This window comes from Thunnus maccoyii, chromosome 15 (genome assembly GCF_910596095.1).
Source record: "Thunnus maccoyii chromosome 15, fThuMac1.1, whole genome shotgun sequence".
NCBI classification, from domain to species: domain Eukaryota; kingdom Metazoa; phylum Chordata; class Actinopteri; order Scombriformes; family Scombridae; genus Thunnus; species Thunnus maccoyii.
Genome location: NC_056547.1, coordinates 11,777,629 through 11,790,789, shown reverse-complemented (window position 1 = coordinate 11,790,789; position 13,161 = coordinate 11,777,629). Strand labels below are relative to the sequence as shown.

The 13,161-nt window shown below is 38.8% G+C and overlaps 1 protein-coding gene across 1 annotated transcript; it reads right to left on the bottom strand.

Moving 5' to 3' along the window:
* Window positions 1-434: 434 nt before the first annotated feature.
* Window positions 435-7,990, bottom strand: ddah2 (dimethylarginine dimethylaminohydrolase 2). Its single transcript, XM_042434782.1, has 6 exons — window positions 7,880-7,990; window positions 6,348-6,958; window positions 4,547-4,735; window positions 2,275-2,394; window positions 1,625-1,768; window positions 435-653 (listed from the first exon to the last, which is right to left on the bottom strand). The coding sequence occupies exons 2-6, from the start codon at window positions 6,645-6,647 to the stop codon at window positions 534-536; spliced, it is 873 nt and encodes a 290-aa protein (XP_042290716.1). The 5' UTR covers window positions 6,648-6,958; window positions 7,880-7,990; the 3' UTR covers window positions 435-533.
* Between the last annotated feature and the right edge of the window lie 5,171 nt (window positions 7,991-13,161).

Below are 13,161 nucleotides of genomic sequence, written 5' to 3'. Positions count from 1 at the left end.
TTAACATTTAAAAAGTCTGCATTCTACACTTAGCAGCTACATGTCCTGTAATTGAGACTGAAAGTACAAGTAATTATGAATATTTAGATTGCAATGGATACAGAGAACCTGTTACAGAGCTGCACATTGTCCTCATGGAACTGCTTTGAATCTACAGCCATGAAATTATACGGTTTCTTTAATTTTTTTTCTTGAAAAAGTCTGCAGCAACTGGGGGGAAAAGTGGTCATGACTTTCGAGTTAAAACAGTGTAAAACTATGACTGCATTCAGTGGTGTCTTTAACTAGTTTTGTTAGACTTTTGTGAGGAAACCAGCAGGGGGGGCAGCTGTGCCAAGAATCAGCTCGTTTTCAGATGTTACCGTTGGATCATATCCTCACACATATGCTGCGTGTCAGTGTTTCCCCCCCCCTACAATAAATACACAAGAATTTTAGCCATCTGTACAATGTTTTAGTGACGTGGACACCCCTCCACCCAACCGTGATCATATGTAGGTTAATGCCGTGTAACATTGAGGGGTGTTTTTTTTTCAGAAATATGTGTGCTTTCTATTGATGAGGAGGCAGAGCGAGGACAGAGACGCTCCCAGTTTAGAGGCCTCGCTGCTGGCTGTAGGCAGAAGGGTGTAGTCCTGTAGCTTCTGGAAGGCCTGCAGAGAAAAGGGAGAAAACAACTAAGTCATACACACACTGATCACTGGAACAGACTATTGGACATAAGACAGAAGTTTATAGAATAATAGAGGAAGAAGAAGCTTGACAGCGCCTTAAATAACATTCGGCTTCTAGTAAAATTAAATTGGATCTATATAATTAAATAGATACATCTGTTCTGGTTGTCTATAAGAGTTGGGAAAAGAAGAATTTCTAATGTAGCTACATTATTCCTGTGCTCTCACAAATCATTTATTTTTTATTGCCATCCTGATCATACACCTTTTCCCAGGGTAAAAATATACTGCAATCATGTGAAAAGGAACCAAATTCACACCTGCACATCTTGCCCGGTAAGGAAAATTATAGCCCACAGTGCATTTCCCAGCAGGAATCATTAAAGATTGATATAGTAAAGGGGGGGAGCAAGTTTTATTTTTTATAACCAAGAACTACTAAATGATTATTATTTCACTGTTTTGGAACAAAAAAACATTAATTACTTGTCCTCACTCCTTGCAATTTTAAGAGAAGGATAGTGCTATTAGGCAAGAGACTGGCCTAATAAGATATTTCAGCTTCATCACTGCAGTAGTTATATTTAGTATTTTGACATTGTGGATATTACAGGGTTACAGCAGATACCTGCATCACAGGAAACAAGGTCTATAAATAGTAAAGTCTACAAAATGGAGAAGATTATCTGAGTCTCTCCGTTTCTGATTTCAGAAATATGCAGTTTTAAAGAATAAGGCCTTCACTATTTTAATCTACACACTTTCAGACTATAAATTCCAGTAGTAGCAGCTTCTGACTACAGCAGATGCACCAGTAGGTTTAGAGCCTTTATTTACATTCATTGCAATAAGACAAAATTAAATTATGCTTCTATAATCCTTTAATTTGACAAAAAAAGTGTTTTTTTCTTGAATCTGAGGCCTGCACAAAACAACAGAGCTGTACTCACAGAGACGCTGTCAGGACATTCCTCTGCAGGCCGGTGGAGCAGGAAGTCTCGTTTGGACGGGCCTTTTATGTAGATGCAGTTGGCCGCCGAGTCTTCCGGGACAGTCAGCACTTCATAGTGGTGATCAGTCAGCTGTTCCATCATCTGGAGACATTACACACACACACACACTTTAATATTACTGTGCAATAGCCACACACACATTACAGGATATCATCCCAGCATTACATACAGACTCCCAGGCAACATCAGGCCCATTATTAATGTCATCAGCAGTCAAAGATACATGATGTGTGCAGTTCATGTAAGGACAAAGATGAGGCAAACACATGCACACACAGAGAGAAAAATGATGACAGATAAAACTTGTAAGAGATGTTAGCGTCCGGCCAGAACATGATTTTCTGATAGTACATAGAAAAAAAAAAGTCAAAATCTAATTTAACTGCTGCTGGAATTGTCTTCTACTCTGAATGTGGCTTTTTTTCAACATACTGGCTGCTGCGTTGGTGAAGTAAGCAAAAAAGAATTGCTGCATCTCCACAGAGACTGACCACTTAAGTCTGAGGTTAAAGACAATATTAAGTATTTTATATTTATTTTTAAAAAACCTGGGAGAAATGCACACTGATATACACACACACACTCACCCGGAGTGTCTTCTTGGCCCCGTCACTGTTGCCGATGATGATCGTGTCTGGACCTCCCATGGAGCAGATGTTTTTCAGCCGGGCTCCACCGCAGACCGGGACAGTGGACACAGCAAAGTCCTGAACAGATGGAGGTTGAAAAGGTTCATTTACACACAGTCCCTGCAGTTCCTTTCTTTTCTTTTCCTTTTTTTTTTTTTTTGAGCACAAGAGAAGTTTTCTCATCTTGCTTCGGTAGCCCAGCAGCAGAGGAGAGGTCTTTTTCACATCAGACATTTTAACTTGTCATAGTAGGGGGACAAAAAAGCACAGGTGCTACTAATCACATTAACGAAGGCTCAGTCATTGTGAGTCAGCATGACCTGCAGCTGAACAGAATTCAGCCATCATTAATTTCATTAGTTACACCCGTGCTTTTCCTTCTATGACATGTCTTCTGTGGAAAAACAGGCCTTGTAAACGAGCTTCCAGATTTTCTATCACTGACCATGTCGAGCGTTTACCACTAGTGGCTCGACACAAAGCAGCCTGCTGTGTGATTCTGTGCAGGATCAGAGGCAGACATCCAGTTACAGATTCTTGGTTTGAATAGTTCCTACTTATGGCTACATGCAGTTATTCATTCCTTACAATTTACTCAGTAGTTTTGACAAGAAACATATCGTGCTGTAGGCGTTTTGACAGAGGTGGTTTTGTTTTCAGTGTAATGACACAACCTGCCAGACCTACATAAAACAAATTAATTGGTATTAAGGCTGCAACAAACGTGAAGTGAGTGAAGTCAAACAATTACAACAACATTTAACTATTTTTATAATTAATTTTGAGTTATTTTTAAAGAAAAAAATGCCTCAATTCTCTGATTCCAGCTTCTTAAATGTGAATATCTTCTGGTTTCTTTAGTCCTCTATGAATATGACGAGGTTGTGGACTTTTGGTCGGGACAAAACAAGACATTTTAGGTTGCATCTTGGGCTTCTGACATTTTATATGCCAAAAAACTAATTGATTAATTGAAAAAATAATCAACAGATTAATGGCTACAACAACAGAAGGTTTCAAGAGTTTTAACGTCTCGTGGTCTAAAAAAAAAAATTATGCTGAGGATTTTCCACCATGTTAAGAATAATATTTAGTAAAATAATAACACATGTAACTAGTGGGGTTGATGTTTTTGGTGTGTAAATGGGAACCAGTAGCTGCGGAGCTAAACTACTGGCAAGCCTCCAAAGACATATTTGGCACAATCCTAATTAGGACATTAACAAATGTTCACTGTTATCAGGAATCATTAATGATCTCACTGGAAGTCATGCTCTAGTGAATTTTCTTTCTTTTTTTCTTTTAAATACCCGGTGTGATATGTTTCCTGGGTTGAGATGCTTCGATGCCATTTTTCCTTTTTATGCTTAAAAAAACCAAATATGAATTAAGCTTGCAAAAATAAAACTGCAAATATCTGAATCAAACTGAGGTTACATCACTCTAAGCTGCAAAATAGACATATTTTACATATTTCTAGCCAAAGTACAAGCTAAATATTGTACACTGGAATTTTATAGATGACAATTGAAAAGCATGCGAGACATTAATGTAACAATTCTGAAACGTGATACTGAGGATCTGCTGGTCTTTCTCTTTCATCCCCCGTTCTGACTGCATGAACCCTCCCACCCACACTAATACGTCTCCCTCCACCAAAGCGTCTGACACGAAGCCAACAACACACACAAAAACACACACACACACACATTCAATACGAGTGCAGAGTATATATGTGTGTGTGTGTGTGTGTGTTTAGAAAGGCAGAAGTGCGCAAAATGCACTTAAGAGAAGTGAAGGAATCAATATTAATGGCTGAGTTATGTAAAGCCTAAGGGGGCCACATTGTGTGGTCTCCATTATTTGGCTAAAGGAACGACCTCATTCATCAATGTTTACAGACTGTAATTCCACAAATGCAATACTGTTAATGGCCACCTGCTCACTTTGGCAGCTGGGTCGTTTTCTGACAAGGATCCTTGGCGCTTAGATCGTCTTTGTTGCATGAGCTGGAAATTGAAACTCTACTGATTATTTTGTGGTCGAAAGCTTTTTTTTGTAGGATTTTGCCTAAAGCCAGAAATTCATATTGAAAGCAGGAGATTTAACATATTAAAAGATAAGTTCCTCTGAAGTACATCATCCCACTTTAACACCTTCTATTACAAACCGTCTACTTCAATGATTCACACAGACAATTCAATTATTCTTGCATTTGTCTCTCTCTCACCCTGAAAGTGTCTGCCAGCACCTCGGCTCCTCTGCGGTTAGTGTGGGAGGAGATGCCGACGAAGAACTCTCTTCCCGTGAAGAGGACGTCGCTGCCCTCCAGCGTGGCCCCTCCAGAGTCCCCCTCCTCAGCCCCCATCTCCACCACCGTCAGGTTTAGCTCTGACATCACCCTCCGCACTGCCTCTGCCTGAACAAGAGAGGAGAGAGAGAGAGAGAGAGAGAGAGAGAGAGATGGACAGAGAAGGAAACAGACATGTTCAACTTAATTCACACTGAGAGTTTGACTAACAGAGCAAGTGAACAATCTTACAAGGTGGTTAATGTTTGCATGTTTTCCTGGATGAACACAGTTTGTTTTATCTATTTACTGAGTTCTAAAACATACAATTATGTTTTTAGACTTAAGTTAATATATTTAGGTTTATTTCTTTTTAAAATTTGAGTTGTTAGAGAGTTTTGTGAAGGTCCAATGATCATGTTTTTATGTTTTGAAAACTTTCCTCATTGGTGAACTCAAGGAACCTCAGTAACACTTAACAGGTCAGTCATTTCTGAATTTAGGGCTGCAAATAACGATTATTTTCATAAAATATTCATCTGCCCATTATTTTTCTACTAATCGATTTGTCTATATAATGTCAGACAACAGACAAAGATGCTCATTATCATTTCCTAAAGCTTAAGCTGACGTCTTCAAATGTCTTGTTTTGTCGGATCAACAGTCCAAAATTCAAAAGATATTCAGCTTACTATCATGAATGACACAAAAAAGCTTCAAGCCTTGAGAAGCTGCAACGGCTGAATATTTTGGGAGTTTTGCTTTTATAAAATCAACTAACCGTTGCAGCTCTATCTGAATTATTTAATAATAACTTCAAACGACTTTCCTGGAAAGACCTGTTATGTAATGTAATTTAAAACATTAAGATGACAGAGTTGAACATTCAAAACTGTGTAATTTGTCTACAGGCAAGCAAATAATTCAACTTATATATAAAGAATAAAGTTGCCAATAATCAATGAATGCGTACTGTGTTGGGTTTTAATAGAGATGTTTTTCAAGGAAATTCTATTCTGCTTATAATTAGTATCAAATATCTTAATTATTTTCCAGGAAACCTGTAAAATTAAGTGTTCTTTGATTTAAGTCACCTCAAGTGCCAAAACCCCCCCCAAAAAAACGTCAAACCGCTTTAGAAAATCAAACCTAGAGGACAAACAATATGAGCAAACATGGACATCATGAAATAGATGTTTTGAGTTGGAATATTTCTTGTATTTAAGAGGTTGCTTTTCTACAGTCTTCTCTCCCATCTACTATCGATAACTCTGCTGATTATTTTCTCTAATAACTGTTTGGTCTACTAAACAACAGAAAATAGTGAAAAATGCCAAAGTTGACTTACGGTAAATAGCTTGTTTTTGTTGATAAACAGTCCAAAACCCAATAATATTTAATTTACTATCATAGAAGACAAAAGAAAAGCAGAAAATGTTCATATCTGTGAAGCTAGAACCAGTGAAGTTTTCCTTTAAAAATGACTTGAATGATTAATTGCTTATCAAAACTGTTGCTGCTTCATTTTCTGTATTGTTTTAACTCTAAAGCAACTAAAAAGTTTTATTTTCATACCATACTTATATGAAATGAAATAAATAGCTACCTGGCTGTTTTTTTTTAGCTTGAAACAGCAGAAATACTCCCCCTTTATCTTATGTAGGAAGATTAAGTGCATTATCAGAGGATTAATGGCACCAAAATGGGTTAACTGAAGCCATTTTCTTCTCCATTGTGTTACCTCACTGCGTCTCTGCTGCTTGAAAGGCCTGGTGATGAGTGCTGTGTCTCCCTGGATGACTGCCACATCGTCTATCCTCCAGCTTTCTGGCAGCTCAGGGTCAGGGGGGATCTCGATCAGCTGCAGGCCGACCTTCTGCCTCAGGGCTCCTGTCAGGCAACCAAACTGACGCTGAGCCTTGGCCAGGTCCACTGAGACGTCCCCGTTCTTACCACCGTCTCCCACTGCTTTCCCAAAGGTCTCTGGGATGCCCCGCACCACAGCGTGGGTGAATCGGCCATATGGGCACATGTTTGCCATGATTTTACTAGCGTGAGTGTTACTTCTTCTCTGTAAAAAAAAGTGGTAGCCGAGTGCTGGTGTTCTGCCAAGAGACGATCAAGAGGTAATGAAAAGATGCAACTTCTTCACAGCAGTCTGGTCTTGGAAAAAAAAAAGCACCAGATGAACTTTAAATGCAGCTAATAATGGGATGAATCAGGAGATCCGAGAGGGAAGAGGAGAGCATCTTCATCCCTGTCTCTCTTCTTTCATTTCAGCACTCCACCGGCTACTTCCCCATCTGCATTCTTACAGATGCCAAGAAGTGGAGGCAGATGATCCCAGCTGGCCTAAAACAGAGGGACACGGGCACATTAACAAGACCAGACACAACGGAACGAACTAAACAACATGGATCGGTTTATTTGAGCTGCAGTGGGACACAAAGATTTCATTCTAGTATGAGAAGTAAATGTCTACCTCATTATTCTTCCAATTAAAATATAGCAAGGCTCCACAGAATTGTACCCTTGTGACTCGCTGATTGTTAGTTTGTAAGGAGAAACAATTAAAGAAAATTTATCCCAGGTGAAACATCCAAGGCCAGCTGAAATAACATACAGAGATAGCGCAGTATAGAGTAGACAAAGGAGCATTGTCCAAGGTTAGATTATAAGGAAACATTATTCAATAGCCTTGCAATATGCTGCAAAGCCTTTCCATATTTGGGCAGTGGGTTAGATTTGGGACAATTGCCCTTTTATCATCTTCCCTGTAACTCACAGCAGTCGCCCACTGTGAGGCTGCAGAAAGGGGACCTGGCTCCTTTCCACACAGGATGTCCCCTAAATCTGTTTCATAACTTATGCAACAAGTGCCGGGCTTTGATATTCATTTCATTCTGTTATAAGGCAGCACACAAAGCATTTTAAGAGTTACCTGCAAGTGACCACTCCTGAGAGGATTTTTAGTCCTCAGATACCTGATGGAACAATAGTTTTTTTTTCCCCTAGTATGATTTTAGTGCACTGTTGCTCTTTCTGGCTAAGCAATCTTGAGCTATCCAGCTGCAACAACCAATGTGACCATCAGCAAAACGCAGAAGAAAACATCTCAAAGTGTTTGGCAACACACCGCCCCGCAGTTCAATGCTCCTTCCTAAATACTTGTGATGATGTTCCACATTTTCCAGCTGGGTGGGAAAACTATCACTAACACTCCAAGAAGTTGTACAAATAACAAAATACAGATGTAAATTCATATCTCCTCACCTCTTTTTTAAGCGTATGAGCCCCGCGCTCCGGAGTATTTTCCTCCGCTTGGTTTTAATATCCAAACGGACCCCGTTCCCGTTATCCTCTCGCTCCTTTTTCCCTCTGACTGACGAGCTACGTGTCAACGTACACAACGTGCACACGTACACTTCCGGCGGCGCGTTTAAAAATAAAACGCCTCGGAAGAACACGTAAGTCGTGTTTTTATGTAGCAACTTTGAATTAATAGACGATGAGAAACATTTAGTAGAAAATGGCTTTATAAAAGTTACCACAAAAAGTAAACGAACCAGTTTTACATCGTCTTTGAAAAGTGAGAGATTTTCATAGCAGTTGAGCTCTTATTTCTTCAAGCGAAAAGACGTAACATCCGGTTTGCCTTACGTACGTATCTCTAGTTTGACTTTAGCTCCCGAGCTCTGCCCCCCCATCCCCCACACGTCCTGTCCGGAGTCAATCAAGATTGATTTCTGTTAAATTACAACCAGTCTTGAAGCTGCATGACGCAGTAACCAGATTATACTCATTAATAACGGCACAGCAATACAAACTCTGATTAAAAAAAAGAATTCTGTTGAAATTGAGAATGTCAACTCCAAATTCACCAAAAAAGGATGACTTAAAGGGAAACTTCATTATTTTTCAACCTGGACCCTGTTTTCCCATCTTTTTGTGTCTAAGTGACTGATGGGGACAATTTTTTAAATTGGTCCAGTATTGAGTGAGAGTGCTGCAACAGCCATGAAACAGGCTGCAGTGTAATCCTTTAGGGCAATAGTGCACCGCCAATGTACGTCCACTAAAAGTGCTTGTTTTTGCCGCTGACAGGCTCAGATTGGAGGAGTGCCAGGACGAGTTTGTTGTATTGGAGGACAGAAAGCGTAGCTTAGTGTCATTGAAAAGATATGCAAGGTCATGGCTGAATATTTAGCTGATTTCGACAACTCAACTCCCATGAGATACCAGCATGAGACTTCTCCTTGGGTGAGGCTTGCTTAGATACAATAACAAACAGACAGGATCAAGCGAAAAATAAACATGTTTTATTTCTCTGTAAACTCCTTTCAATAATGTCAGAGACTTAATAACAATCTGAGCCCGTCAGTGGCAAAAACAAGCACTTTTAGTGGACGTACATTGATGGGGCGCAATTGCCCCAAAGGATTACATTGCAGCCCATTTCACAGCTGTTGCAGCACTCCCACTCAATACTGGACCAATTTCAAAAATTGTTGACCCCATTAGTCACTTAGACACAAAAAGATGGGAAAATAGAGTCCAGCTTGAAAAATACCCAAAGTTTCCCTTTAATATAGGTATTTAGTTGCCATATCATACACTTTAAACTAAGTTAGTTAGTCAGAATAAGAACTAGTACGAACTAGAGTTAACTCAAAACAGCTATTTTACAGTGACATAAAAATTAAAATATATTAATATCATAACACATTATTGTCACCTCATCAACGATCCGAGTGCCGGCGTCACTGTGGACCTGTAGTACCTGAAAATTAAACGTTAACTGTTGACAGTTGAGCTAACGTTAGCTACTGTTTATGCTAGTTTTTTATGGTGACTAGCTGGTGACTATAACAGCCAGTTTGGAGCTTGTGACTGCAAACTGTTACTAGCTACTTAATAATCATTTACAGCCAAGGAAATGTCAAATTTTGAGGTCACCCAGAGTAGGAAAACATATTTTCATTTAACATTGTTCTTAGCATAATTCTTAGCAATCTTAGCATAAATTAACCCACTGATGAAATCCCTACTTTTGCCACATATAGCATAAGCCTTCCCTGACACCCTTTCCTTGTATTAGGACATTGAATTAATGACGGATTGCCGTTTTTCTATTAGATTGTCTGGGATTAAGGGCTTCATATCCCCCCCTGTAATCCCGATGAATTGTTTATAAAAGGCCTTTCCTCTCTGCTTTTATCTGCCCATTAAATATTATACTGTAACCTAAACTTGGACTGTCTGCAGTGAATCAAATAAGTCAATATTCTTCTCACTTCTCCCACAGTGCACCAAACAATTGGCTGCATCAGGTTCACAGTTCATTTATCTCTCTAAGCTGTCTAAACATTCTCAAGTTGCCTTGTCCTCTCTTTCTCCTCTCTTTCTGTTCAAAGTCATCACAGATTAAGGCCTGTACATGCAGTACTACTGAGCCACACTGTGGCTGTGTTTGTCTGTGTGACATGACAAAAAAAATAATCTGGCTTTTCCTGAAATGTGGGTCAAATGATGTTGGACACTGTTGAGATTGTTGGATAAACAAGTTACCACATCAGACACTAAAGAAAAAGCTCTGCTATTTGTATGCATCCCTTTTAAACAGCTGTCTTGTGAATTGTGTTTACAATTTAGTTTTTTTTCCCCCTAAACTTTGGCAACAACACTATCTGTAAGTTTGGACAGCAGTGGCATAAACATGCATAAACACATCTTAGGTAACAGATGGCTGTGAGCTGGAGTTTATAAATGTGTACGTGCACGTGGGCGTGTGGGACTACTTTTTGACTCGTAAGGCGGCACAATATTTCCTTCTACTGACTAGATTGAGTTACTGCAGCCACGATTGTTCATTAACAGAAAGTCAGAGATGAAGAGGCAACCCAGTGACGGAGAAGAAATATAAATATGTATATCCTATACACAAAAGAAGAGAAAAAGTCAGAAAATGTGAGGTTGATGTAATAGTAGAGGGATGTGTGTGTGGAGGGAGAGGGGGAGGGAAGATGGGAAGTAGACAGCACAGACCGGCACAGACAGGATTAAAGAACACCATCTGTCCACTGAGATCCTTCAGCCAACACACAAAACATCCCCGTCGAATACAGCATCAGCACGTTCACCACACGAGCACCCTCTGTGGAAAAAAAAGTCTCCTCCACTCCCCTCTAATTACAATTCATCAATGCTTTTGTCCTCAACAACTACCCATCCTGTCACAGCTGGCAGAAATGGACTTGATTTTCCTTGAATTACTTCACAGGGGCAAAACCCACAGCAATCGTGTGGATGCTGTGATGCTGGAGTTTGTTTTAGTAATTTGGAGTCACTTATAAACCTCAATTCAGACCCAGTTTTGGACAGATTTTGCAGTTTTTATCAATGATGTAATCAAGGACTATAAGAAGACAAATTGTTCCCTAATTTGCATTTTATCAAACTTCACTATCAGTCTTAGTTTGTGTTTCTTCACTCAGTGAGGACCTTACAACCATAGTTTTATGTTTTATCAAATATAAGGCTGCAAATAACTTATTTTCATTATCAATTAATCTGTAGGTTATTTCCTTCAGTGGTTTGGTCTATAAAATGTCAGAAAATGGTGAAAAATATCAATCACAGTTTCCCAAGATACCCAAGATGCAACCTGAAATGTCTTATTTTGTCAGTTTACTGCCATAGAGGACTAAAGAAACCAGAAAATATTCACATTTTAGAAGCTTGAACTTAAGCATTTTTTACTCAAAACAATTTAATGATTATCAAAATTGTTGCAGATTCATTTTTTGTGGATTGACTAATCGTTGCAGCTCTAATTAAATATATCTGATACCAATTTAAAAAGATGCAAACTAGTCTGTTTTCTTAGCTCATTCAGTGCTAAAATTTGGCAAAAAAACTGCTTTCATGTAACAGTAATTGTGTAAAAGAGACAAATTCATGAATCTAATTCAATCAAAAAACATTTTAAAACAATTTTACCTGAATTTGGGAGGTTTGGTGCACTTTTAAATTGTTTAGTGTTTTTTTGTTATTTTTCTTTATTATTTTATTGTGATCTATATATATTAATTCTCACTGGAGCCATGAAATAATTGTTGTAAAGCATCTGTCAAACTAGTCAGGGGCCAGTTTCCACAATTAACATGCAAGCTGCGACTAACAGCATGACATCATTTCCTCTAGTGTTAATTTTGGCACGTTAAACACAGTACTCGCGACACACAGATGAGCATGCGAGAGAACTGCAGGAGTGACAAACATTTGTGAAACTGGGCGCTGGAACCAGCTCACAAATCACTTTTGTGAAACGGAGATCATGATTAGTCAATAATGATCAAACTCCTTTCTTATTTCTTATAAAAGTCAAAAAAACTGGCAAAAAAATTTGTCAAAAACATGCTTTCATCTAACAGATGTAAACTGATTTACAGTAGAGTTATCCTTCTAACATATCACCTTAATTACTGCACATAAATCGGAGAAATTAAAGAAAACGTATCGTAAATACGGTTTGAGATGTAGCAGGAGTCTGACAACTTCTCCATGGAGTTTTTTGGCTTTTGGTTGTGTGCTGCTGTGTAATTAATCAGCTGGTAAACAGCTTATTCAGTCTGAGCCTGCTTGGCTCGCCCTATCACAAGACTGCTGTCAGCAGACCGTTCTACATGCTGCCCTCACGTCTTCTATTACGCCCTAAAGGATAATTCAGTTATACTGACTTGCTCTCCAACTCACTGATTCTGTCTTTCTGACATGCTGACTGTCTCTCTCTGTGTTTCTTTCTCTGTCTAAGATGCTGACTCTCTTTACTTTACACCTTTACTCATTACAGAAGCTGCTGTCTCACACATATACACATTAACACATACACAATATGTCTCATTCTGACTTTAAAAAAGGATCGTATTTCTCATACATACACACGATTTTGCTGTAATCATTCCTCTTGCTCATACTGACCTTTAAGAGATTCTTTCATAATGCAGTTTCCATGTAAGTGATGTGAGGACAAAATCCACAAGCCCTCCTTCCGTGCGAAAATGTATTTAAAAGTTCATTTGAAGCTAATATGAAGCCTCAGCCACCCAAATGAGTCAAATCAGGTCAATATCTTCCAAACTTACTGTCTTTTTAGTGCCAAATTCCCTTTCTGTTAATATCCTTCCACCTTAGCTAAACAGGAAAACACTGTCCGCTGAGACACAAAGAGGGACATTTTTTTTTGCTAAAAAGTCTGTAACTGTGGAAAATATCCACTTTATTTGACTGACTCAGTCTGCTGAAGCCTCGTATGATTTGGCCAGCATCATCTACATTGTAAGAGCATTTTGAGGGGACCTTCTGATGGTGAGGAATGACAACAAGCAAAACCTGTTTTAATATTCATTTAGGCTCCTGACTGGTGTTTTCAGAAAGACTTGAAAAATTGTGAACTTATTCTTTAATGCACTTGTTTAATTCAATTTAAGATCGATAGATACACAGACTCCACTATTCTCTAGAGCAAAATTACACAAAATCTACCTGGATGTTTC

Excerpts from the sequence above, each read along its gene's own strand:
- ddah2 (XM_042434782.1), bottom strand. The coding sequence starts at position 6,647 with ATGGCAAACATGTGCCCATATGGCCGATTCACCCACGCTGTGGTGCGG. Across the intron at positions 4,736-6,347 it reads AGCAGCAGAGACGCAGTGAG|GCAGAGGCAGTGCGGAGGGT; the intron begins GTAACACAATGG and ends TCTCTTGTTCAG. Across the intron at positions 1,769-2,274 it reads GGGCCAAGAAGACACTCCGG|ATGATGGAACAGCTGACTGA; the intron begins GTGAGTGTGTGT and ends TAATGTCTCCAG.